General features: G+C 37.9%; 1 protein-coding gene across 3 annotated transcripts in view; it reads right to left on the reverse strand.

Moving 5' to 3' along the window:
• Positions 1–27,590, reverse strand: part of PCDH7 (protocadherin 7) — a 420,489-nt gene that overhangs the window by 382,931 nt on the left and 9,968 nt on the right. The window contains exon 2 of one of the 3 annotated variants that reach the window (XM_042984809.1): positions 26,773–27,035. The exons of the other annotated variants lie outside the window; for them this stretch is intronic. Within the exon in view, the coding sequence (XP_042840743.1) occupies positions 27,000–27,035 (36 nt within the window). The 3' untranslated portion in view covers positions 26,773–26,999. Of the gene's footprint in view, positions 1–26,772; positions 27,036–27,590 lie in introns of those variants that run through there. 3 annotated transcript variants of the gene reach the window in all.

A 27,590-nucleotide genomic window follows, 5' to 3' on the forward strand; every position in this document is an offset into this window, starting at 1 on the left:
AATAAATAAACATAAATGATTACTTATAGTCTATGACCAAAAAGTAATATGTAGGATAGATCTGTTCTTAGAATGCAGATTCAGGAGGGCCTGCCTGGCTCAGTCAGTAGAGTGTGTGACTCTTGATCATGGGGTTGTAGGTTCAAGTCCCACATTAGGTGTAGAGATGACCTAAAAATAAAATCTTGAAAAAAATGCAGTTATGTATAACATACACAATGATGGTACTTTCTTTTTTTAAATTTTTAAATGTTTATTATTTATTTTAGTGAGAGAGATACAGAGTGTGAGCAGGGGAGAGAGAGAGAGAGAGAGAGAGAGAGAGGGAAATGCAGAATCAGAAGCAGCTCCAGGCTCCGAGCTGCAAGCACAGAGCCCGATGCGGGGCTTGAACACATGAACCGCAAGATCATGACCTGAGCCGAAGTTGGAAGCTTAACCGACTGAGCCACCCAGACACCTCAATGATGGTACTTTCTTAAATAATCTAGCATTTACTTATTAACTCATGTAAAAACATATCATTTAAGTTAGATCATACCATTTTAGAAAATTGTTTCAAATGTGCTCTTTCTATATATATGTATGTATATATATGTACCTATGACTATATTTTATATATTTTAACACATTTATTTATATTTCCATAAAGTTATACTTAAGATAACAAAAAATTTTAGTTTATATTTTTTTTCTCTTCACATAAAGATAAACCTCTGGTACTCAATAATTTCCCATTCAAGTTCCATCTTTTGACTCTTCCCAGGAAACAGAAGCTTTATCTTTCTCTATAGAACACATATTAGCATAAGTTGCCTGTTTGATTGGGTATCTTTTGTCTTTCAAAGAACCTTTACTTTCAGAATTTCCTAAAAGCTGATCCATCCAATTCTAGGAAACTCAATACCGTCTGCTTTATCATAAAAATGTATGACCTCAAAGTAACTATAAAATTGCAACAAGGAATCAGGATAGAGAATAAATGGAATGATTTCTATCCATAAAGAAGAATGCTGACATCCTTGATCTGATCACCTCAAAAGCTTCCGCCAAAGAAATAAAACAAAAGGAAAGCGACACAGGTACAAAAACTTTATCTGAATGTGCTAGACTAAAGTTTCTAAGATCGACATCTACTAAACTAATTAGAATAACTGCATCAGTAACTTCTCAGATAACATACTCTCTTCGCTGCAAGTTAAACAGCATATGAAAGAGCAATAACCAATCCACGGTTGCTAAGTTACCCCAGTGCAGTGTCACACATTCCCAGCCATGTTTTTCTCCCTTCCTGTCCATAGAAGCAGACAGGTGCGTTTATCCTATCTGCCCTTTACCGCTCACACAACTGTCATGCTATTGTAGATGGAGATGTGCTTTTCATCTTTGTGAATATCGGCTTTCTTCAAATATGTACGTGTGGGATAATAACTGCAATATCAAGAGCCTTCCAGGCAATTTTCACAACCAACGTCACAAATTTACTAGCAGTAACAGCTCACAATGGCACTGTAAGATAAATGTTTTACATTCTTATAAGGTATCCCACTTGTTTGCCCGTCTTCCAGTGGCTTCCTATGTATTCAGAGTAAAACCATCTAACCTCTGGTTCTCTCTCCACGTATCTCTAATACTGTTCCCCACCTCACCCCGCCACTCCCCTTCTCCTACTATTCTGGTCTCTAGTACTCTGCTTCAGTATCCAGTGCATGTTTCTAAACTACCCTCGATGTTCCCTCCGCCTGGAGAGATCTTCAGTTCCCAAATGGTTTCCTTTCTTTTCTGCGTTATGCCTTTCTCAAACACAGCCTTCTTTAAGGCTTTCATTGACAGTCATATTTAAAATGGCAGCCCTTCTTCGCTGTCCCCTGGCATTTCCTATCTCTTGCCTCTGCATTTTTTTCATAGTACTTGCCACCATCTAGTCTTATACTTTGTTTATTTGCATCTTATTAATTGTCTACATCCCTCCAGTAGGCTGTAAGTTCCACGTGAATGCTTTGTATCAGCCATGTTGTTCGCCATAGCTCAGTGCCTTGAGTACTGCCCGGCACAGAGCACGTTAAATATGCATTAAATAAAAAAGTGTCGTTTGCATTAATTTTTTTGATCAGCCAAACTATTCTACAAGCTTTCATTCAGAGCCTACTATATATTGGACATTGTATAGTCAATAATAAATTGGATATAATCCTTTTTCCCACAAAGCTCACATTAGTGTGGGAAAAGGTATTAAAAATAATTTGCAAGGCGAAATGATTAGTTATGTTGAACACAGACCAAAGAAGAACAACTCATGAAGTGTGGGAGGTAGGGAAAGCATTGCATAGGAAGTGACATTTGAGCTGAGTCATTGAGTCATGAAATACAAGTGTTTCTGAGGAGTGGAGAAGGATCAAAGGACGTTGTGGATGGAGAAAAAGGAATGTATCAAGGCACAGAGCTGATAAAAGGAAAATAGGGACAAGTGGCAAAGAGCAAATAGTTTGCTGTGGCTAGAGCAGAGAGTGCTTGGGAAATAAGCACTGTTCTTAATAAGCAGAGAGTGCTTGGGGAATAAGATGGATTAATTCATTTGCTAAAAATCTTTTTCTTGCTCAGCTCATTGGAAGCCAGAAGGAGGAACAGAGGTGATGTCCTGGCAAAGGGAGATAGTGAGTTCAATTTTGCCCATTTTACATCGCGACCTGAGACACAGAAACACAGAAACCAACTGTCATTTGAAATCAGCTCTTCTGGTAGGTAGTGACTCTTAAAATAAAGAATATAACCCTTGATAGAGGCTTTGGGGATAACACAAGACAAGAGCAAGAAATTTGGGGAAACGTTCAGAGATATAGGGGTGCACCTTGTATGTAGTGACAGCTGTTTTTGTAAGCCCTAGGGGTAGAACTTCATAAAAATTGTGGTCCAGCAAAGCCGAAAGGTACAAACTTCTCAGGCAGAGGTGGCTTAGCAAGAACAGTTGTAGGAAGGGCTTGGGGCACAAACCAGAGAGTAGGGAGCTGACAGCTAAAAGGAAAAAGATGAAAAGAATATAGTGTGTTAAAGATTCTATCTTATGATTAGAAGGATGTGAAGAAGTTGATACTTTTTAAGATGTTAGACATCTGATCAAATTTATAAGTAGAAGAAAAAGAACTAATGGGGAGAGAAAGTGAATATAACTCAGGTAGGGAATGATTTATGAAGCATTATTGGAGGGAAAATATAGGGGATGGAATGACATATGGATAAAGACGTTAGCCTCAGCAAAAATAAATAAATAAATAAATAAATAAATAAATAAATAAATAAATAAATGTGTGACTTGATATACGGACTTTATATCCATAGGTAGGAAGTGGCTGTAATATCATTTGGGATTTCTGCACAACGGAATGGTTAAGATCAAGGTCTTTAGCCTCAGATGCTCTAGGTTCGAGTTCCATTTTTACCACTTGCTGGCTATGACATTGGCAAGTGACCTACCTCCATGTGCCTGAGTCTCCTCCTTTGCTCAGTGGGGATGCTAATGATTCCTGACTGACTGGGCTGTTACAGAGAATCTACAAATCAATCTCTCCTTGTTAAGGTCTTAAGATAGCCTCTGGCACTGCTTGTTCACTATATAAGCCCTTCTTGAGAATATAACTCAGGAGGGCAAAGGTGTTTCAAGGGTTCAGATCCAGAGGTTTCTTTCTTTCTTTCTTTCTTTCTTTCTTTCTTTCTTTCTTTCTTTCTTTCTTTCTGTAAGGAGCAGTGAGGCAGGAGTGTGGGGAGGTGAAAGCACCATTCAGGGTCTAACAAGAAGCTTATTTATAACACCCTTTCATGTGTAAATTCCTCTAGATATAAACAATTATAGAGAGAAGCAAAAAATGGTACCATCACCTCCAGCCCCCAGCAACAGATAGGGAGAAAGAACAGTAGCTAGTTATAAAATTAATGAAAATAAATTTTACTTTACACACACACACACAGGGCTTTCAGAATTTTACCAGCTTAAAAATAAGAGATACATCTGCAATTTCAAAGACTTGGGTCATTTAAACTTCGGAGACCACCTACATTTGAGTTTCACTGCCCCATTGGTATTATAGAAGAATACAAATACCGTGAAATGCTATGTGAGGCCAGTGAGAAGCTGTGAAGTCAGAGCCCTGGGCTCCCACTGAGTTCTATTCCTTAGATGGTAAGCTAGTTATTAAGCATTGAGTCTCAGTTTTTCACCCAAGAAAATGGCACACAAATAATATTCATCAGCACCCAAAAAATGAGATGACCCACTCAGCCTAAATATACTTGGCGTAATGTCTGGTATATAATAGATGCTTCCTCAGTGTGGATTTCCTTAAGCCTTCATTGTAAATAAAATTATTGAAGCCATCTGAACACTGCCAGACAATTATGGACACTCATCAGAAATCCTGACCACCCATCTACTTGTTAAACCAGGCAATTAGATCATGTAAAAAATAATAATAATACATATGGGTTTCTAAAGGGTTGACTTAAAATATTTAAATACCAAATCAAATCAGAGATAAAATACTGAAATCCTTTAAAAGGGTATCTGTATGTCATATGAAAAATGATGAATCTCCTTAAATGTCTTACATACTTCCCTGAATAGTATTATCTTGTGACCTTCATTTTTTTTACAGTAATAAAAGTACCTTGATCCTGACAAGATTTATTGTTTCCAACTAATATCTCCTGCATTGTGTGTGAATTTCATTCCCATTAACACCTTACCATTTAGGACCTTTTAATTCATAACTTTTGCAAGCATAAAACACCTTAGACCCTAAACAATCTAAAATAAATCAATATATCATATTTTCTGCAAAAGAAAGGGAAAATAATAAAGCGATATATTTCTGCTCACATTGCTGGGGCTGCTTGAATATGACAACCTCCTTCCTTTTCACCTGATAAACCACTAAGGAATGCTTAGTCCTTGTCTGATATGGAGTTAAACATATTTCAGGACGTGTCCTAATGAGTCGTGGTAAAGGCTAATAGTAACCCCTTCTGCTACTACCTGCTTTCTCTTCCCAGTCTTTACAGCAAATCTTGATGGTTTTAAGGAATTCCGAAGGGCTGACAGCTTGAAGAGATTTAAGCTTAAGTTACCACTGACTGCCCAACCTGAGTCTGATTTAACAAGCCTGTGTATAGAATGTGTATGGGAATGTATTTCAGAAACACAGAGGGCTGTTATGTTTATGTGTCTCTTATCAGAAACACGTTTAGGTGAAATCAAGGTTTTAATCAGTAAATTTCATAGTCGTCAAATTTAATTCATACTTTATTATAAATTATAGATACAGTGATTTAGCTTTTCCAAAAAAAAAAAAAATTACTGATTTACATGTTCAATCAAGTCAGAATCGGTAATTACTCCTTTGTGAAGGGTATTTGAAAGAGGCTACCTCGCAATTTTTTTTTAATTTATCCCATATGTAATTTTTTTATGTCTTCATTCTAAATTAGAATATAAGGAACGAGCCCCAAAGAGTGCAGGTGTTTAATAAATACTTGCTGAATGTTGGAAGAATCCATTTGTCCTCTAACAGGGACAAAAAGGTCATTGCTGTGGAAGCCCAGCTCAAACTTGGCCTGAGCCCTGTGTCAAAAATCCACAGGTCACATAAGAAATGTCTGTTTGCCTCCAGTGCACTTTCACCCATTAAGGTAGCAAAATTTGTAATTTATGTGCAAACATACCTCTTACGGGACTCCCCATCACTTAACCATATGACCGCTCAGAAAAATATGCTGTTCATAGATTACATCAACTATGTATAAACTGAGGGACTTTCATTCTGTGTCCTTACCAATAAGAGAGAGAGTTATAAAGGTTATCTCCCTCCTTACAGTTAAAGATACTTGAAAGGAAATGAGATATGTACCAGAAATAAAACGAATGTGTATGGAAGAGTTAAGAGAAATGTTCTGACCTTGTCTTTTGTAGCGCCCATTATTGTTTATAATGACTTACAGAGTTGCCCAGGCATGATGCTGACATTTATGGTATTTTATCTTCCATACCAGCCAGCTGAGAACTCTCCCACTTTCATTAATATATTTTAATCAAAGATTCCTGGAATCTAAACGCTTCTCATTCCTTTCAGAACTTCCCAAAATCCATGACACCAAGTTCAAACGCTCCCATCCTGAAGCCCCGATATTTTTAACTGACTTAGAGTAATAATAACATCACTTGTTTACCCCTTGGAGAATTAATTACCATTTACTTAAATATCAACCATCTATGTGGGGCCAAACATCTTTTTCACAAAATGTGTCCCATTTATTTCCAGGTATTTTCACCCCTAAACAAGAAAGCTAAAGTCTCCGGTTTCAGAAGCATCTGGGTTGAAGTTCTGCAGTCACCAAGAATCCAAAGATTCTGACCGTCAGCAACCAAGGAACGTCTGCAAAAAGTGTTAACCGCAAAGGACGAGTCCACATCTAGTATTTATTTGTATGTTAAACATTCCTCGCTTTCAGATCACAAGGTCGTTTTGAACATGTATTATTCTGAAAAGTGGACATATTGAAGCTAATTACTCAATTCAAATGATTTTTGTTTTTCAAGTTGCAGGTTTAAAACTAAAGAGGAGAAAGCAGATGGCTGCTGCTACCCCCTCACTCGTGGCATCAACCCTTGGTTTGGCGATGTGTTGAAAAACCTGATGGCCCTGCTCTATCAGGCCAAGGAAGCCAACCAATGCCACACACAAGATGGCAGCTGGAGAAGAGTGGAAGGGTAGGAACTATCTAAACATACTCTTTGTCTTCGAAGACAATCATGTTACTTCAGTTTCCTCTCTAACATGAACTACAGAACAAACCGTATTCTACCCTCTAAAACCCTGAGAGCCACAGGTTTACGATTATCAAACAGCGAAAAATTGCATTTTAAAGACAGTAGTGGGTAGGAAGAAAACCACGTGACCAAAATATTTTCCTCGGGGTGCCTGGGTGGCTGAGTCGGTTGGGTGATCAACTTCCGCTCGGTCATGATCTCACTGTTCATGGGTTTGAGCCCTGCATTGGGCTCTGCGTTGATGGCTCAGAGCCTGGAGCCTGCTTTGGATTCTGTGTCTCCCTCTCCCTCTCTGCCCCTCTCGGGCTCGCATTCCATTTTTTAAAAGTAAATAAACATTAAAAAGGTTTTTAAAAAATTCCTCAATTTGACTCCCCAGATGTTTGCCAGGGCAAATGGGACATACATAAGTAAATGTCCTGGGGGGTGGAGGGGGTGGGGGGGAGAATGTGTAGTGGTACCTAAAGAGACTTTCTAAATGGAAGACTCTTCAAAATCTGATTGTCTAGTTGAAAGTGAAGTCTATAATGCCAACTCAAAAATATTATTTAGCACCAACATAGCATGGCGCTTAGTTCTGTCAGGGGACACAATGATTAATGAATTTAATACGGACCAAACAAAATACTCACATGTAAACAGCATCAAATTTAGAAGCATCCACATAATATAAAACTAGGGTTCCAATTCTATAGTTTACAAACTTTCTTTAAATCTATCCCCCCCCCACTGTGATTATTTCACAACTTCCTAAAAGACAATGATAAAAGAAATATTTCCCAGTGTGTGTGTGAGGACTGAAGGGATGTGAATAGTTGAAAAACAGGAGAGGGACTCTCATTCTCAACATATTTCTGAGATCTTTGATCCTCTAACACTCTAATCAGAATCGTCCAGCAAAGGACATTTGTTAAGTGCTATCGCTTTTGAACATCAAAATGCCTCAGTAAAATCTCCACTAAATTAAGCTTCCTCAAAAGTAATTGAATCTGTACAGCATCAATTTTCGGATATTATTTTAAAAAGATTTTAATTTAAGGACAAAATTCTGAATGGCTTATATCACACAAGGGTATAGAAGTTGGATTTTTTTTTTTTTAATTAAGCCAGTTTGCACTAGCATTACCCATATATCCAGTGACTCTTGACTCCTTTGAAGCTACGGCTCCAATATCTTAGCACGACACATGAAGTCCTTAGAAACAGAAACGCCACCTTATTTAATCACCCGCGGTTTCTACTCTATCACAAAGAACAGCTCTAGGTCTTGTACTGACTCTTCTTGTTTCCCTGTCCAGAAACCACCTTCTTACCCTTGAAGACTCTGTCAAGGTCACTCATTCTGCGAGGCTTTTCCACATCCCAGGGGGTAAAAAAAAAAATAGTACCTCCCTTCTCTCCCATGCTAATTTATACATAAACGTCCCAAGTGCTTCAGCAGTTTGTTTATATGGCTGTCTCTTCCGCTGCATCCAAAGTTGCTTCCAGAGTGGGCACCATTTCATACCTACTTTTTGTATCTTTTGTACTTGAACCAATACTTGGCCTGCAGCACACTCTCAGTAACCTGGTCAGTTAATGAATGGACATAAATACAGAGAGGCACATAGTAGAAAAAGACGAAAGGAGATGCTTACTATGTTTTTAGTATGGTGACCAAACACGAACTATCTCTGGGGAAGAACTTGATTGCAGATGTATTTTTGAGTTCTCCTTCTCTCCAAATTTGTACCCAGGGTTGCTATGCCCCTCTGCATACAGATGAACTTATTCACAGACATCATTTTCTCACGGACTCACAGATGTGTATACTAATTTGAGACAGCAATTTATGGTTGGGGTTAGACATTTTCTATGTTTTGCCCCTCCCCCCAGCACCTGTTCTGTCCACTCTTGTCTTTATTCACTATGATCATGTTCTATACCCAGGAGGTTGAGCGATACACAATACATTCACAGGATACCTTTTGCTTTGGCTTATAGCAGGTTTGGCCAATGGGTATCCCTGGCCCAGACTTAAGAAGAGGAGAAAGAGGTCAGAGTATTTATTCTCCCAGCCTACAGAGCCACTTTAGGCAGCACTCTCCAAATCCTTCCCCTTCCTTATTCTACTCATTTCACTTTCTCCTGTCCCTTTCAGGAACTCTGTTGCACCTATTACCCACCATAGGGCAGGGTCTCTCTACCGTGGCATTATCGACATTTCGGGCACCATATTTCAATGTTGTGTGAAGCAAGCCTGTGCCCTGTAGGACCTGCAGCATCCATGGTATCAACTCAATAGATATAAAGAAACTTCATATAGCAATTTACAATTTATAAATTACTTTCACCTAATTAATGCCACTTGAGCTCTGTAATTCAATAAATAAAATATTATCAGAATATTTATTTTTATGAATGAGAGAATGAAACGCATTGATACAGTAACTTCTAAACCTGCACCTAAAAACCCTATAGAGCAATAATAATAATATATACAGAATTTCTTATATCCAAGTCATAATCTCATTTCATCTGGCTTTGAGCTAAACTTCCTTATATTACTATTCACCTAAATTCCAGGCATACCAAGGCCACTGAGTTTCTTATGAAATGCAAAAGTCATAATGGAGTTCTCTGGGCATTATGTTAAATATGAGCGATATAGTTAGTCATCTATTATCTCTTTCTCTTCCCCTCAGAAGAATAATGTTGCAGTCACGTTGTATTGACAATTGGAATCTTCTTCAAAGATAATGTATTCTGAAACTCTTCTACAAATATGCCCACCAGGATTGTAATAGAAAAATAGAATAACTCCAGGCATGCTCACGTATTTGATCATTTTGTGTTAAATCAACAAAGATGCTTAATGCATTTCAGAGTTTCAGAGACTGCTTCTATCTTTCCTCTCCTCTGCCTGCTACCACAGTTATTGTAGAAAACTTGGGCCCATTGAAATTTGCTCACTTGGACAAAGACACAAAAACTGCTATTGGACTTTAAGAAACTTAAGTGATTTTAGCATATTTGTGCTGTGAGAGGTTCAGATGTCAACGAAGCAACAGGTAGTATCTCCATTAGGATCTGCAGGAGCATCGATTGATGAGAATTGGTGATACCAAATCTTTTCTCCAGAGTCAATGTTTCTTTTCTTCTCTTTTTCTTTCTTTCTTTTTTCCTTTAGAGGGGACACTATCTTGGATTCACTGTCTCCAAAGAAAATACATACAGAGTAAACTGAATGCATTTCAGTAAGCTATGACTGAGTGGTCTTTTCTCAATCGAAACATATCATTTCCTCTGTTGACAACTACTCGTTCAATCATAGTTGGTATGGGTTCTGCAATCAAAAAGATCATAAGCCAGAGAGAGAAAGGAATTGTGACGAATGCCAGATATAATTACATCCTCCTGCCCTCAAGATAGCCCTGTCGTCATGTGTCATGTTGTCCCTCTAGCAGCCTCACTGTCAGGCCAAATCCCAGGGAGTGAATTCGCTAGCCTTTGTTGAGTTCCTATACGTCCCGGGATCTGCATGCCCATCGTCTCATTCAACCCTCACAACACCTTTACGAGGCAGACATTGGGACCCTCCAATCTCAGGTTAAGATATTGAAGTCCAAAGAGGCATCAGATCTACTGTCCCTCAAGGCTAGTCTCACCTCTTCACTGCCTCTGGCTGAGCAAGTCAGACCCTATCTGTCAACAATCATAACATTTGTCCATAACAGACACTTCATATGTTAAATAAATAGTTTGAAAAGTGGCTCCAGTCTTGTGATCCTTTTAAAATAAAGAATGAAAACATAAACTGGCAATCAAATTTCTGGCCACGTCTCAAATATTTGATGGCTTTACTCATGAAAGTAAACTTTTAATCTTACAGACAAAAAAGAAAACTGGTCACTTCAGCTTTTGCTGTTGTTATTTTTTTTTTCAAATCCAAATAAGTTGGAGGGAAATTTAAGATAGAGTAGGGGAAATAATAAAATATCTCTCTGGTAAAAAATTAAAATGTGGAGGTTACACAAGAAAAAAAAAAGTCAAACTAGAGACTGACCAAAGAATATTTTGTGGTTTATAAAATGTGGTCATCAAGTTTTTGGAATGCTTGCCTAGCAGACCTTCAGTGAGCAGAATAAGGCCTCCCCACCTCCTGCCAAAATGTCTCCATCTTAATCTTGTGAATGTATGAATATGTTACCTTATGTGGCAAAGGGGAATTAAAATTGTAAATGGCATTAATGTTTTAATCAACTGACCTTAAAATAAGGAGATTTTCCGGGATTATCCAAGTGGCCCAATGTCATCACAGTGTCCTTAAATATATAAGAGAGGCAGCAGAGAGGCAGAATGGTATGGACATGAAAGGGACTACTAGCTATTGTTGGCTGTGAAGACAGAAGGTGGTCAAGAGCCAAAGAGTGCAGGCAGCCTCTGAAAGCTGGAAAGAAATCAAGAAAACAGATTCTCCCCTCCAACCTCCAGAAAAGAAACAGAGCCCTGCCAACACATTGATTATAACCTAGTGAGACCCATTTCAGACTTCTGACCTTCAGAGCTGCAAGAAATAAATGTTTGTTGTTTAAGCCACTATGTTCACCATAATTTGTTACAAGGGCAGTAGGAAACTAATATAACACTAAAGTAAGGTCTAGAAGACACCTGGAAAGTTATGGGCAGATGCATCAGCCAACATTCCGTAGGACATAAAGTTTCTTGGTTAAACGGTACCGGGGTGTCTCTGTTTTCTTACACATAGTTCAACATTAACTATATAAAGTATATTAAAACATTTTATCTTTACTTGGATGGTTTTAGCCAATACCTTTTGAAAAACCATAATATCGATTGCCATAATGGAGAAACATAATGCACTCAAAAATGCATTGAAATACTTAAAGTATTAAGACACATCATATATCTTATTCCAATGATTAATTATACTGCTCTATTATGATTCAGGAAAGAATCCACCATGATACCAGTGGTATAAATGATCCAGGGATAAAAATAACCTGGATTATTAAATACTCAAAAGCCAACTGTAACTAACATCTACGTATGGTTTACTAGACTCTACTCAATTAAAAACTGGAAAAAGAAAGGAGAGGAGGGGAAAAAAGAAAATGAAGGGGAAAAAAGAAAGGAAGGAAAAAAAAAGCTTCTCTTCCATCAGCCAGACTTAGTTAAAATGGCCATCAGTAACTGGAATGTTTTTACAAGTCAATTTCCAATTCCTACAAAGACTTGCTAGTGATATTAACATCTTAAACCACAAATATCCACCAATGTAAATGTACTCTTAATAGAATATTTCAACCATTACCTTGAGAGAATTACAGAGATGCAGCAAGGTTTTATAGAAAGTAAATGAGGTAGATTTTAGTAACAGTTACTGAAAATAAGGCCTCAGGAGACTGGAAGAGTGAGTGGTATAAAATTATAAAACACAAGGGAACCGAGATGCCAAAATGTTAAAGGAAGGATTACAGCCAAGGCCAGCTGTACTGTGTCGCCCTTTCCAGAACATCTACTCCTCTGTTCTCCCTTCATGCTGCAGGCCTTAGAACTGGAGCTATTCCCTCAAATCAATCTTGTTGTCCTTCCAATAAGTAGCCTCCTCTTAGGGTCTTTTACCATGAGGTTGGACAAGGACATTTTACAAATGTGGCCCTTCTGCTGCTTCTTCCTAAGACTTTTTAGAAATGATAGAAATATAATTGGGAATTTCTTTATTATCATCGAGGTTAGGGTTATCAGCCTCTGTTATCTCCTGGGGGTGAAGTGCTTCCAGACCAAAGTGTACCCTAGGATTTTAGAGAAGACTAATATCTTTTTAGAGGAAGAAATTTTATGTATGTATACATGTGTGTTTATATGTATATGACCTAAGTAAATATGTACATATGTGTGTGTTGTGTATCGTATGTATGTATGCGTGTCTGTATGTGTATACAGTAACTGGCCCTGAGTAGCTGAGTGGCAACAAAACTAAACAAGAGATACCTTACTGCCACATGGACACAAAAACAGATGCAAAAGTCTGTCGTGAAGTGACATCTTTCAGAGATCAAGGGACCAAGAATGATAGGAGAAAATTCAACCAGGGTCATTTTGTCTCCAAATGCCTTCTTCTGTATTCGGGATAGTGTCTCATAAATTTTTTCACTGAAAGCCTACCATCAGGCTTTTTGTTCATCCAGAGCTCACCATGAATAGAAATATAACTTGGAGAGGAAATATCTTAAAAGCTGTCATCAACCAGTCACTTAAACAGGACTATCTGAAAGCCAGTTGGTAACAAGTACCAGTGTTAATAGAAGACGTGATAGGTGTTTGGATGAAAAGGAGAGCACTAGAAGAAACAAAAAGCACCTAATGATAATTAAAAACTGAAAAAAAAATCCTTAAGATTTTTCTTGGGAAATCTCAAGGCTATAACATCTTCAATATCAGTACATAAAATAAATACAAGGTATAAAAATCTAAGCTTACATGACTATTTTTAGCAAAATATAACTTATGACTCAGATGCATTGCTGTATTTTTCAAAGTTGCCTGGAGAGGGTGTAAATATTCCAGCAATGTGGCCATGATTAAAAGCATCTATATAACTCCTATTTTGGAAATCGCTTAGCGGCATGCGTCTCTTTTCTTTCGATCTCCTCAATGATAGTAATAGTTCCCATTTGAAGGTGATTTGACATGAGCAAATTACTAAAAGTCATTCAGAGCCAAGTGTGAAGATTTCAGAGTGAACAGTTACAGTGAATAAATTCAGTTGTTGGTCCAAATCACAGAATGACTAAAAAGCAGTGAGGCTAACTGAATTGCTCATTAAGTGGTTCTAATTTTAACAATCAAAGAAAAAATCCATTAGAAATGCATAAAAAGCAAAAACTTGTTGAAATGTAAAGGAGGATGGGGTGTGGAGAAAATACATTCCAATTTAGCTTCAATGAGAATAGTTAATGCCCTATGACCAAGGTTGCAAGACTAATGCAGGAGAAATAAATTCAAGCCATATTTTAAGTTCCTTGTGAGGTAATTGTCAATTGCCAACCCCCCTGGGAATCAGTCAGTCCTTCCCTGTGTCCATATAGCTCCTCTTAAGACCCGTAGCTATACTACAGTATTATTATTTCTTTGCAACTCTGTCTCCTCCACAAGACTCTGAGCCCCTGCCTATAGCCCCCATACCATGGGACGTCCATAATCGGGCATTAAATAAATGAATGAATAGGACTCATCTGGACATGTAACTTCAGTTGTCTTACTTAAGGCCCCTCCTTCTTTAGGACATACAGGTGGGAACACATCTTAGGCAGACTTCAAGTTCAAACTTTGCTTTTCATAATTTTAGTTACGCCATCAAAAACTATTGGGAATCACAAACTTGTCAGTCCTTTATACCTTTCACAACGCAGCTGAGATACAAAAACTTAAAAAAAATATTCAGTGTTTAAAATATTCTTATCACTCCTTGGTACTTACTGACATCTGACTTCCTCTGAGACTGTGAGAAAACTCAGCCTGCTTGGCGGGAAAAATGAAGATAGAGCAAGTGTAAAAGCTTACAGCATGCCCCTAGGGAAAGGAAACCGCAACACCTCACATATCACAAACTGACTCCACTGCAGCGGGTGTTGAAGGGTCGGGGGGGGGGGGCACGGATTTCGTACAGTCCAGTGTCTTTCAGGAAGACGGCCAAGTGCACAATATCCACTCTGTTAGTCATTAGTCTAGCAATCTCCCTCCACAACTTGAAACCTAGTGAGATGGTTAATAATTTTTCTAAAGGCAGCTTTCGAAAATGCCATTACACCCCCAAAATTTCAATGTTCAATGAGCTCATTCTTTTTTTTTTTTTAGTTTGCAAACATATACACGTGACTAATTTAAAACAAACTAGTTTGAAAACTTACTGAGGGTATGAACGTTTGCACTCCTCTGTGTGTGTGTGTGTGAGAGAGAGAGAGAGAGAGAGAGAGAGGGAGAAGGAGGGAGGGGGATTGAAAGAGAAATAGAGACAGTAGGGGACTGAAGAAGCACAGAATGCTATCTTTTAGTCTCTAGCACTTTTCTCAAAGCTTGATATTTTTTTCAGAGCTTTTCAAGTACAAGCTTAGGGGGGCAATGTAGACAATCATGAAAGTACAGAAAGATACAACTTCCTATCTATAGTCCCTTAGTACTTTTATTTTTTACTCTCTTTGGCCTTTGATGAAAAACTTCCTCCCCACCCATTTTTTTTTTCAATTATTCAATAAAAAGGCCCAGGAAGAAACCGGCCTAAATGAGGAAGAAGAAAAAAAGCCAAATATGTTTTTGGACCCGTGAACAAAAACCCTCCTTCTATTTTTCCTTTTGTAACTTGAGATTTTCCTCTCCAGTTCTGAAGTATATTTTTTTTCCTGCCGTTAATACGAAATTTCTGCTTTTACTAAAAGTGATAAAATAGTACGTCTTCAAGTCTCCTACACAGATGAGGGCTAGGAATAAAATGACAACATAACACTTACTTTTGATAGCAAGATATTCTTTTTTTTTAAAAAACGAATTCAGCTAAAAAGATGACTTGGTTTCAGCTTTTAGTATTATCATTACTTTCTTTTTGCTAAATCTCCCTCCATCCTTCCCAAAGACCAACGATCTTTGTTTCCTGTCGTATGGAATAAAAATTACATTCATCCAATACCCAATGATTCACTGTTTGATTTTCACAGTTTTTTAATTTTCCGTGGAGTGATAAATAAGTTGGAAACACGAGATAAAAGTTGAGTGATCTGCTCAACATCAGAGATCGAGACCAAAATAAATCTTATAAAATCTGCATCTGCCTCTCAGCCGGATTGTATCCACTAACGCAGAGGCATATTATATGGTAAGTCATGCTTTTAGATGTGAGGATCTTTCTGCATTTCAATGTCTTTTTATAGGAAGCAGAATGTGATGAATGCTTTCTTTCTTTCCGACCCTTGACAAAAGCAAGACTAAATTCACAGCTCAAATGGCAGTACTCTTACTAATGCTGCAAACCCAAAAAGTACCACACAGGTCAACTCTGAACACAAGGTGACTTGTACAAGCATGCAGGACACCAACAACTGAGGATTAGAAAGGTTGCTGGCCTTCCTTTGTTTAGGTTTCACACAAATCATTCTCATTTTCTTTGCACGGCATCTCTGTGGCCCGAAATGCAGAGCTGAGCATCTCTGGTGTAGAGAAGAAAAAGGTATACAGGCATATTTATGTAGATGATAAAAGTACTATCTATGAGTTAATTTATTTAATAAGCCATATGTGTTCTTCCTTCACATTGTGCATCCACTATAGACTGTGACGTGACACAGTGGGGACATAGAACACTTTACAATATCATCTAATGATTAGCAAACAATATTGCACATAATACTTGAAAGCAAAAACATACAGGAAAACAAAGTTCTGCATTAAACCATTCCTTAGGCTTAAACACAGCAGTTACATGATTATAAATGCTTATTTGCCATTAGGATTCCCTGCCTTGTGCTATAACAACTGTTCTTGTATTACAAAAAAATAATCAAAAGTTCAAAATTAATAGCGGTGAATTCTCAGACACATACGCATGCATTATTATTACTTGCTTACTATTTAAAGTAGGTATTCACACTATTTCATTACTGGAGACTCAAAACAAACCCCACTTGTCTACGTGAATAGAAAACAAAACAAAACGAAACTCACAAGATGTATCCAGGAAGCATTTTTTTTTAGAATGATAATAATATATACAGTATTTCACCCAGTTCTCATAACGTGGTTACGCAAAACACAGAGTTGTGTTTTCTTCTCTCATTCCCTCTCTGAAAGTGTACCCAGATCTACACTGATGTTTCTAGATGCATAACTGATTGTTCAATTCCAGAAACCAAATTTGAAACAGCTTTCCAACTCAAACTAAACTGCACCTACTTTACTTACACTACTGATGTAGCCATTTTAGAATGTATTAATGATGCCTGCATTTAGTAACCCAATAATAAATGGTGACTAATTTCCAGGGTAGTTTGTCTTTAAGTCGGTTGTTTCTAAATGGGAGTAGAACTTTTAAGAGAAGGTTGAAGAGGCGGTCTCTTGGGTTCCATAAGAATTCAAGTAAGTCTAGGGGAGATGAGGTGGATTCCTTACCATTTTATCCTACTTTCTTTCCATTATTCAGAAAGAACAACGATGCTGGCAATATTTTTAATACCTATTGTGAACGAAACAAAATTCTACAAATTTTTTAATGGACTGTGGAAACAACACCTCAAACGATTTGATTCAGTAGTTTTGAAGCTTAAAAAGTTTAAATCATTGTGGGGCACCTGGGTGGCTCAGTCGGTTGAGCGTCCAATTTTGGCTCAGGTCATGATCTCACATTTCGGTTCTTGAGTTCCAATCTGCATGGGGCTCACCGCTGTCAGCGCAGAGCCTGATTCGGTTCCTCTGGCTCCCTCCCTCTCTCCCTCTGACCCTCCCAGTCCCTTCCCCACTCACGCTCTCTCTCTTAAAAATAAATAAAACATTTGAAAATAAAGTTTAAATCATTCTAATAGTATACAAAGATCAATTCAGATCATAAGATACAGAGTTACTATATACCTGAACCCAGAGTTATATTATAAAGATACATATTCAGAGACATCTGTTCAGTTGAATAAATGACCTATAATAAAAAGTGTCATCAACACATTACGAAAACACTGTCATAGCAAACATGAGTAAATCATTATTTTCATAAAGAATGTATCAAATAGGCTTTGGTTGGGCTCATTTGCATTTTACAGGAATGAAAACATGTCTCAGAAAGAAATAGAATAACAGTATGTTTTAAGAGGAAAACTATGACTTGATATAAGTCACATTGTAATTGAACGTTTAATAATGAACAGCTCTTAGGAAAACCAGAATAAATTGCAAAACATATTTTATAAGGAATTCCCCTCTACTCTGCTTTCTTTAAAATATTGTGAATGTTCAGAAAACAAAAAACAACCCCCCCCCCAAAAAATATATATATTTTATTTCTGGTATAGGGTAAATAAAATGTATATTTAAAATTTTTTCCAGGTAAAATTTTATTACCTATAAAAAGGCATTTCCAGTCCTAAATAAAATGGCAACTTATAAAAATAATGAATTTATGTTTCCTGGTTGTATTAATAATATACGTAACAGACTACGTGAATAGTGAACAAAATAAAGAATACTAAAGTAAATAACAAAAAAGGAAAACATGTATTTATGAAGCGTTGGCCAAAACAGAAAGTGGCGAGAAGGAAGAAGTGCCTACTGGTCTAAAATCTACCTTCTCATCTTTTGATTTTACCTTTGATTAAGGTCTAAGATGGTACTATTAAAAAAAATTGGTCAAGAACGTAGTATAAAAAGCATTAAAATAGGAAGGCTGAAATATCACTGAGGCCTTGAGGAGCAGCATGTGAATCCAATTTCATTCTCCTAGGATTTGTTGACTAGAAACTAGACGTGTTCTCTCTACTCCACACATACACAGTGGTTGAGGGTGTGGCCTTCGTAGCCAGACTGCCTGTATTTGACCCTCAGCTCAGTCACCTGACAAACTGTTGTTCCTGAGCAATTACTCAACCCTGCTGGGCATCACTTTCCACGCCTACAGAATAAAAAGATAACTCACTCTATTTCACAGGGTAGTTGCACTTATTTAATGAGTCAAAATACACGACGCATGTTGCCCCGTGCATGGGATATGGCACGCAATGTAAGTTGAGTATTATCATTTATGTATTATCCCACTGAAACTGAATCTCAATGGGGAAAGACTTTGTTCCTTTTCGTGACTGTTGCTTCTCCAGGGTCTAGAACAATGCTTTGCAAATAATCACATCATTGGCGTACAATAATCACTCACTAAGCATTTGCTCTGAACCGTTAACTGCATTATCTCTGTGTATGCACATGTATAAATGCATAAACATATGATACGTACATGTACATGTACACAGAAAGTAGTTTCTTGTTAAAGGTAAAACATTAGAGAAAAAGGCAAGAAGTTTTAGTAATAGAGTAAATTCAATGTCCCTGACCTAACATTATGTGCACTGGTTTGGAAAAAAATTAGGTATTACTGTCTCCTATTCCTAATGCCCTATAGAAATGACATCTCTATCTAGAATTGACCCTTGCGTTCAACAGTTAAATACAATCAGAAGCAGATTTAGATGCAATAAAAAATAAAAAAAATAAAAAAAATAAACCCTTTCAGTTCATGCCATAATTATTGCCATTTCCCTGAAAAAAAAAAAAAAAAAAAGAAGAACTGATTAATCTGCCATTTTGAATACAGGAGGTCAAATGTAAAATTAGCTCTAGAAGCTTAGAAAGGTAATTCTTTGAAAAAGTCTCTTCAGCTGTTATGGTCCACTGCCTAGAAATTCTGGCCAAAGGGGAGGAAAGAAGGAGTTCCTCTTCCTGACTTTGATGAGTTTACCCTGTACTCTCCTAACAAAATCGCCACTTCCTACATCCCGTTGGACACATGTATAGTTCCCAGGCAGCTCATTATATATTCTATCATGTGAATTTTTAACTTGCATAGGAAAATAAAAAGGCACCATAAAAAATATCCTCAATGCGTCCATGGATTAATGTTATGAAGCACAGTGTATCGCATATATACTATACTTATCAATAGGTGGTCAAGAGTCAGAGCGTGGTAGCAGCCTCAGTACATGCTTGGCAGTCTCCATATGCCAACAGAAATCAGACTCACTGGAACTTTGTCAGACCAATTATGCCACTGTGCATGAAAATCCACTGAGACTGTCCTTAGAAAAGAGGGATTACTAAACCTACGTTATTATAGTTTCAACTGACTCCCTCGCCACTTAAGTCCTACTGCTTTTCATTTGGATCTTAATACTGAAAATATACTGGAAATTTAAGGCTAAATATTACTATTATCGCTTAAAAAGACCTCCTACATTTGTGGAACAATTCTTGACTATTTCACATAAATATTGATTTTACATTAATTAATACACCTAGATGCACTGATCGGTCGGCAAAATTAAAATAACTAAGATGCTATTTTATATCACAAATCCCTGTGAAGCTGAAAGTTGCAGAAAGCACTCAGTGACGTGCATAAAAAGCTGGAGGTAATAAGCTAAAAAAATGAACTTTGTGTCCCCTCAAAATTCATATGCAGAAGCCCCACACCCCAATGTGACTGACTTAGTTATGGCCTTTATGGAGGTAATTATGGTTGAATGAAGTCAGAAGGTGAGGGCCTAATCTCATAGAACTGATGTCTTTGGAAAAAGAGGAAGGGACAGAAAGAAGGCCATCTGAGGACACAGTGAGCAAGTAGCTGCCCACAGCCAGGAAGAGAATCTTCATCAGAAACTGAATTTACCGTCACCTTGATCTGGTAATTCTCGTGTTCAGAATTGTGAGAAAATACATTTCAGTTATTTAAGCCACCCATCTATGGTAGTTTGCTATGGTGGCCCTAGGGAACTGATCCTGAATCTCTCTTTTAAATCTGCTAAGCATACATAGCAGGTATTGTGGACTAGAATAAAATGCATACCACAGTCTAAATATGTAAATATGTAAATTAAAATCTACCATAGATACTATGCTAATAAAAATTCTCAAGTTTGGAGAGAGAGGTATGTTGGAGGCGAGTTGGCCATAGGCAGCTACTGGACCCTGTTGTATATAGAAAGGGATGGGATCTAGGAGAGATTCTGTTTTGTTTTTCCCCAGTTAGATATGTCACATGGAGATACTAATAGGACCTGCCTCTTGAAATTATTAGAAATGAGTAAATGATACATAGTATACCCTTTGGCAGAGTGATTACCAAAGAATAAAAGCGCAGGGCACCTGAGCGGCCCGGTAGGTTAAGCCTCCAACTTCTACTCAGGTCATGATCTCGCGGTTCGTGGGTTCGAGCCCCACGTCCGGTTCTGTGCTGACAGCTCAGAGCCTGGAGCCTGCTTCAGATTCTGTGTTTCCCACTCTCTCTGTCCTCCCTGGCTCACGCTCTGTCTCTCTTTCTCAAAGTAAACATTAAACAATTAAAAAAAAAAGAATAAAAGCTCAATAACTGACAGCTCTTCATGTTAGAGATTGGCCATGATGTATGAAACAAAAATTCCCAGGAAAGCTTGCATAGAAGAAGAAATAACTGTTAAAAAGTGATGGAATGTTTTTTTAAGTGTCAAAATGGATAATATCAAAGTGTTACAAGCCTTTGCTAAACTATTTGTTTTACAGCAATAAGGCTATTTCTTCTCCTCCTTCACCATCGAGACGTCAACAGGTACTGAAATTCTGATAACCAGGACCTATTCAACTATGCAAAGGCACACACACTTCTTGCACTTTGATCAGGGATCAGTGGAGATTTGATGGAATTCATCAGGGTAAGAGAATATCAGATGCTTCCGACAAGCAGCAGGACAAATTAAAGCAACCAACCCACCGACCAAACAAAGAAAACCAAAATCAAAACCAAACAACCTTTTAACATAAGGGACGGTAAAAATATTCCAATAGTGTACATGCATCCCACGAAGGCTTAGAGAGATTCACGGATCATTAGAAACATTATCTTGAGGGGCGCCTGGGTGGCTCAGTCGGTTGGGCGGCCGACTTTGGCTCAGGTCATGGTCTCGCGGTCCGTGAGTTCAAGCCCCGCGTCGGGCTCTGTGCTGACAGCTCGGAGCCTGGAGCCTGTTTCCGATTCTGTGTCTCCCTCTCTCTGACCCTCCCCCGTTCATGCTCTGTCTCTCTCTGTCTCAAAAATAAATAAACATTAAAAAAAAAATTAAAAAAAGAAACATTATCTTGAGTTGTGGTAATTCTTTTCAAAGCCCCAAACGTTTTATGTGACCCCCCCCCCCTAAACCCTATCGTGTAATCAGAGCAGGGTTGTTATGTAAAATGACAGAGGACAGTTTCAACAGGCTTCCAGACTTGAAAGGACTTACATAAGGTCACACTGGCCAGCCAGTGACAGAACCAGGACAAGGAGGCAGATGTTCAGATTGCCTTACCCAGATAGGAACTCATTTTCCATTTTGCCGGAGACCTTCGAGAAGTGAGCTACCAAATGGAAGTTAGAAATTTCAGGGACTCTAACCCAGAGTTCTTGTAACCTGACCTACCATCTGCAATCAGAATTCAGAAGGGGGAAGGGCTAAAAATGCAGGTTTCTGGGCTAGAGTACAGGCTTGCTAGAATTCAGTTTCTGAGAATTGAATGAAACTGGGACAAGAATCCACGACAATAATATGGCCACTATGTTTATGACAATAGTCTGGTAATAATATTAAGGAGAAGGTGAGTATGTTGCTATGCATTGGTTGTGTCCCCCCCACCCCCCCCCCCCTTTTTACTTCTTGGTTCTATCTTTCTCTCAACAATATGGGAGCAGAAAACGAATGGAAACAGCGCAGCGGGACATAATATTTTAGACTGAAAAGGAAAACGAAACCACACCAAAACATCGGGTCTAAATGGGAGCAAGTGAAGGTTTACTACTTCTTGACGCTAATCTCGCAACCCAATCAAGCCCTGATGTTTAACACCATTCTTACGATTACCAGCGTCCTGGGCCAAAATTCACGACCACAAATATTTGTCCTCGTCAGGCCTGGAATTCCCTTTCTGACATAGACTTCTTACTTCCCAGATGTCTAGCAGGTGTTGGAGACGCTCGGTGCCTTAACACAGTCCTGGTCTTCGAAGCTGCTGAAGCTTGCTCATCCTCCTTCCTCAAGGCCCTAAGCAGAAGCCTCACTTCCCCAGGACTGTAGATCTTGGTGAGGTACTGAGCTGCTTAAAGTTGTCTGCATAAAGCAAGTTACACCAGAGCGTGCCAAAGACGAAACTCAACTCCTTCAGCGGTCATTTGCAATTTAAGAGTGCTCTTTCATATGTGAGCTAGTAAGGAGTATTTTTATTTTTTTGAGTAGAGCTGACACACAATGTTATATCAGTTTCCTGTGTCCAACATAGTGATTTCACGCTATGGAGTGCTTTCGAGTTGCAAGGCATTTCTAAGCAACCGCCTCACTGGCCGTCACTCCCAAGACCATATTCTTCTCTCTTCCGGACCTCTCTCCTTATTGAACTAAGTGCATGTTTCTCTTTAGAGAATTCCAGGCTCTCACCTTTAAAAATAACTGTTCACTACAGGCTTTCAAAATAAAAATGGAAACTTATTCTTTATCAGTGAGCATGGGCTGGTACCGTGAATGGATAATATCTGCTAGAACATGCAAACTGAGGAATACAAGACACTCATGCCTATGTTTGGGCATAAAGGTACCTATTTTTTTTTTCCACCAAGAAAGGGATAAGGATAAAGATGAGAATCCGTATCGGGTAAGAATAAGGATCCCAAGAAAAGTACTGAAAACCAGCATGCTTGCATGCTTCTTCATGCTTCTTCAAAATACGTGGGAACTCTACTGGGTGGCCAGTGCCTCCCTTACTTGCCTCGCATACCTCTAGTTTAATTTTTATCTGTTTTTAAGGGTTTGGTGTTGACACCACCACCAAGGAGAAGGAAGGAGAGGACAGGAGGGAATTGCTCATTTGCTACTGAAATGAGAGTTACACCCACACAGAGAGGACAGGGACTCTAGCCAACATGGCAGGTAGCCTTTTATCATGGAGACATCCTCCCAGCAGGGAAAGAAAATAGCAATTAGGACACTTACAGTCTGATATAAAAGTGGACCTACCATAGCCCAGCTATTCCATATGAAGGGATTTTCAGGATACCTAGCACCAAAGCCCAGGCCCTTTGTTGTTCAACAAATATAATGAGTGTCTTCTATGGGCTCGGCACTCGACTAGGCACCGGGAATCAATGATGGATGAGACAGACTTGGAGGTGGTTCCTCTGAGTTTCCCATATATACCTGGCCTATGGATATTATTTTTGTGCTGGTTTTGTGTCCTATCTCTGAATAGACTTGGTCTAGCCATCGTTTCAATTACACCCCAAAACCTCACACTGTGTATTAAAGATATAGCAAATCAATACAATCTCTATAAAATGAATGGGGGAAAAAATCACACACATTCAAGAAAACGGTTTTGCAAACCTGTAGACTGAAAATTATTCCCAGAGACATATTTCAAACTGTGGAATTACTTCGTAAGTTCCTTGAGTTTTTCTAGAGATAGCCTCAAAAAATATAGGGTTAAAGGGACTTACTCAGTTCTTAAGGTGATTGTTTCTTTGCTTAAAAGCACACATGGGGTTGTTTACAAATCTGGTTAATTAATTAGATCTCTACTTTCTAGCCACAGCCTTTTTGTTTGTTTGTTTTTGTTTTGTTGTTAGTAGTAGCAACTGTAGTTTGTGACTACAAAAAGTTTGAAAACCTGGGTCATGTTCTAAGAGGTTCCTTTGAAACGATTTCACCCAGATCAGTCAGAAAATAGATTATATTCAAAAGCACAAATTTTACAAATTTCCCCAAATGCTTTCAGTACACATGAATTCTGACCTGGTATTTCTTCAAAGACTTCATAAAGTTTTTAAGCTAGTTCCATCAGAGTCATGAATAGGTTGTTCATTATTTCAGCTTCCTCACCTCAGATATAATAATGGTGATTTTCCTCACAGATTGCTCTGAGGAGTAAATAAGCAAACATGCATTCGACACATTGAAACTTAAGGGACATGATGCAAATATAATCTATCCTTCTCTGCTCCATAATCTTTTTTTTTTTTTATAAGATGTTAGTTCCATGAGGACAAAGACTCTATCTTACTATTTTTTGGCATATCCAGTGCCATTGCTGATATTGGATGTATTAGAAGGTATTAAACCGGACTCCAACATTTCCATATGCCTCTTTAGATGTTGTAATGGGGAATAAATTATTATCTTGTCATTTAAAACAAAATGTCCCAGTGCTAAAATTTATAGGGTAATGGGTAGTTTGTCCTGAGTCTCTCTCCCATCTGTCCACAGGCATCTCCCTAAATGGTAAATTCCAGTAATCACATAGGAGACTGGCCAAGAGTCCTGAGGTGGATGGCAATGGGCAGGAAGGGCGGTAGAGAAAGAGGGGGAGTCTGTGCAAGATAGGAACCAACTGGTGACATGTTCGAAGATTAAAACACACACACACACACACACACACACACACAGGAATGATAATAGACTTCTCCAAGCTTTTTGCTGTTGATGATTGCTATTGTAATAGTATGCTGTTGATCATTCTGATTCAGCGGAATAGTACGTTAAAATCTTTGGAAGTGTTATTTTTTTTGCTTCCATTTATTATGTTTTTCCACTAATAGCCATAGTTTCCCACCTGAAACAAACTACAGTCGTGGTCCTGAACCCTTTTCAACCGCTTACACAATAAAACACTTTTTTTCCCACGGCGGCCAAGAACAGAAACACACACACCACGGCTGAAACAAGGCTCGCACGCAGCACACTTGGAATGGTTCTGTTTCGCTTCAGGTCTTTCCAACTGTGGTAGAGGTGCGCTAAATTGATTCTTGCCTCGATAAGGTATTCCAACACAAGTTTTCAAAATGCTGCCTTCGAATGTTCTTCTTTGTGAAAGTATGTATGTATTTCCCCTCTGTGTGGCTGTAATTAGATTATCCCAAAATTCTGGACCTTTTTTGGTCTATAATTTGTTTTTGAATTGATATGATTTATTACAGGACTCACACATTACACATCTAGGGAAGTTAAGTATGATGAGGGAACATGACATTTTCAAGAAGCAGAAAGTGGCAAGGGTCTTTCGCCAGCCTCTTACGCCGGTCTTTGTGCTCAAAACAAATTGAGAAGTTGAGGATAATTAGGTTTTATTCGGGAATTTCCCTACAGTTTCATTAATACTTCTGAAAATGTCATTTTTGCAAAATTAAATAAACAGCTAATAGAATAAAAAGCCTGAAATATATACACTAGAGATTTTCATAGGTCAGGGTACATTTCTTACCACTCTACATTTTAGTCTTCTTCCAATATTCATTTATTTTTATTAAAAGGCTGTCATATTGAAAATAACTCACCAAAAATATCCCAAGAATCTGGGATTCTTAGTCTTCCAAAACTTGGACAAAAATTAGGGGGGCAAATAATGTGGTAAATATATTATAAAATTATGAAACTTCACACTTGAACACTTATTTTTAGGCACATAAACACATACAACAACAGATACATAAATATATAACCATAAAGAATTGGAGGGACTATCCAGAGGATTCCCTGACTTATCTAGAATATTACTTACGCAACTAAAATTCAGCCACTTTCTCAACTATATCTAAATGTTGCATTCTCAGAAGCAGCTTGGATTTATGTTATCAGACATCAAATAGAATAGCCTTCAGATAAATGTACCACGAAAATAGGAAGCCACAAATTCCTTCTGAATGTGACTACAGTGACTTCAGTAAATCTAACGGAAAGATTCCAAATTTTCTTAAGAATTTAACAACAACAAACATACTTAAAAATTCCATAGATAATTCAGATTCCGTGGTCAATATTTCAAGATTAAGGAAGAAACAATCTATTGGCAGTAACTGCTCAACACAAAATTTGACTCTCAAATTTATTTTATATACCAATATTTTTATAAGTGTTGTTCAAAGTCCTTGAGATAGATGTGTAGACATTATATTTTGTTCTAACACAACTATCTCACTGGCCTGGAAAAGGCTGTAATTCCATAACCCTTTAAAAATGTTGATCGACTTAGGATTTTACCAAAAGTCAGTGTTTAATGTATTATAGACAAAGACTAAGTAGACTTAATTTTCCTTGGTTCACACAAAGCTAGAATCTTAAAATTATTGTTGAAATGTGCCTTGGGATTTTTTTTACAGCCTTCGCTATTCATTTCTTCTGCTAACCACCTCTTTGAGAATGGAATTCTCAGTGACTCAGATGTCCATTTGTAGCACATTTCTTTATTAATACTGTTTCTTTTCTAAGTTTATTTATTTCAACACTCTTTTTCCTTAAACGAGGGGAAAAACTTGAAAATCAAATGCACAACAAGCAAAACAAGCAGTGATTGGCTGACACCCCACGGCCAAGGGCAGGCTCCAGCAGGTTTCGGAGTAGCAAGGACATCAGAGTATGGAGCATAATGGAGCATCATATTAGAGTGGAATTCAGCCAAACACAGTAATGTATGGATGTAGACGCATCTGAAAGAAGGAAAACAAAGATTTATGCAGGTAAAAAAAAAAAAAAGTGCGATGAAGGATTTTTCCCCAATACCTTATACCCAATTAGAATGCTGTGGCAGAGGTTTTGGTCACAGAGAATTTTTATTTACAAATTATGTGTCTGTAAATAATAAATACGCTCGGGGGAAAAACAGTTAACTTGTCAGATGAATCCTACTCAGAAGGTTTAATAGTTTTTTGGTTTGTTTGTTTGTTTGTTTGTACACAGCATTAGAGTTCAATACAAACATCATCACATTCCTGAACATAAACCTTTATTCCGCCTTTAAAACATTAATTCACCAGACGTGATAATTAAGATTAGTTTTAGTGGTTTCAGCTCCATTCTTCTTGGAATGTGATTTCTCCCACAACACTAATGCTAAATAAAGCACTGTGTAATGTTCCGAAACAGAGTCCCTGCTTTAGAAAAGATTCTACGGGTTTTTAAAATAAATAAGAGAGAAAACTAAAGCTGACTCAAGATCTATGTGAACAGCTCCTACTATTTCTATAGAGTCATGGTAAATAAAT

Source organism: Panthera tigris, chromosome B1, assembly GCF_018350195.1.
Source record: "Panthera tigris isolate Pti1 chromosome B1, P.tigris_Pti1_mat1.1, whole genome shotgun sequence".
Classification (NCBI taxonomy): domain Eukaryota; kingdom Metazoa; phylum Chordata; class Mammalia; order Carnivora; family Felidae; genus Panthera; species Panthera tigris.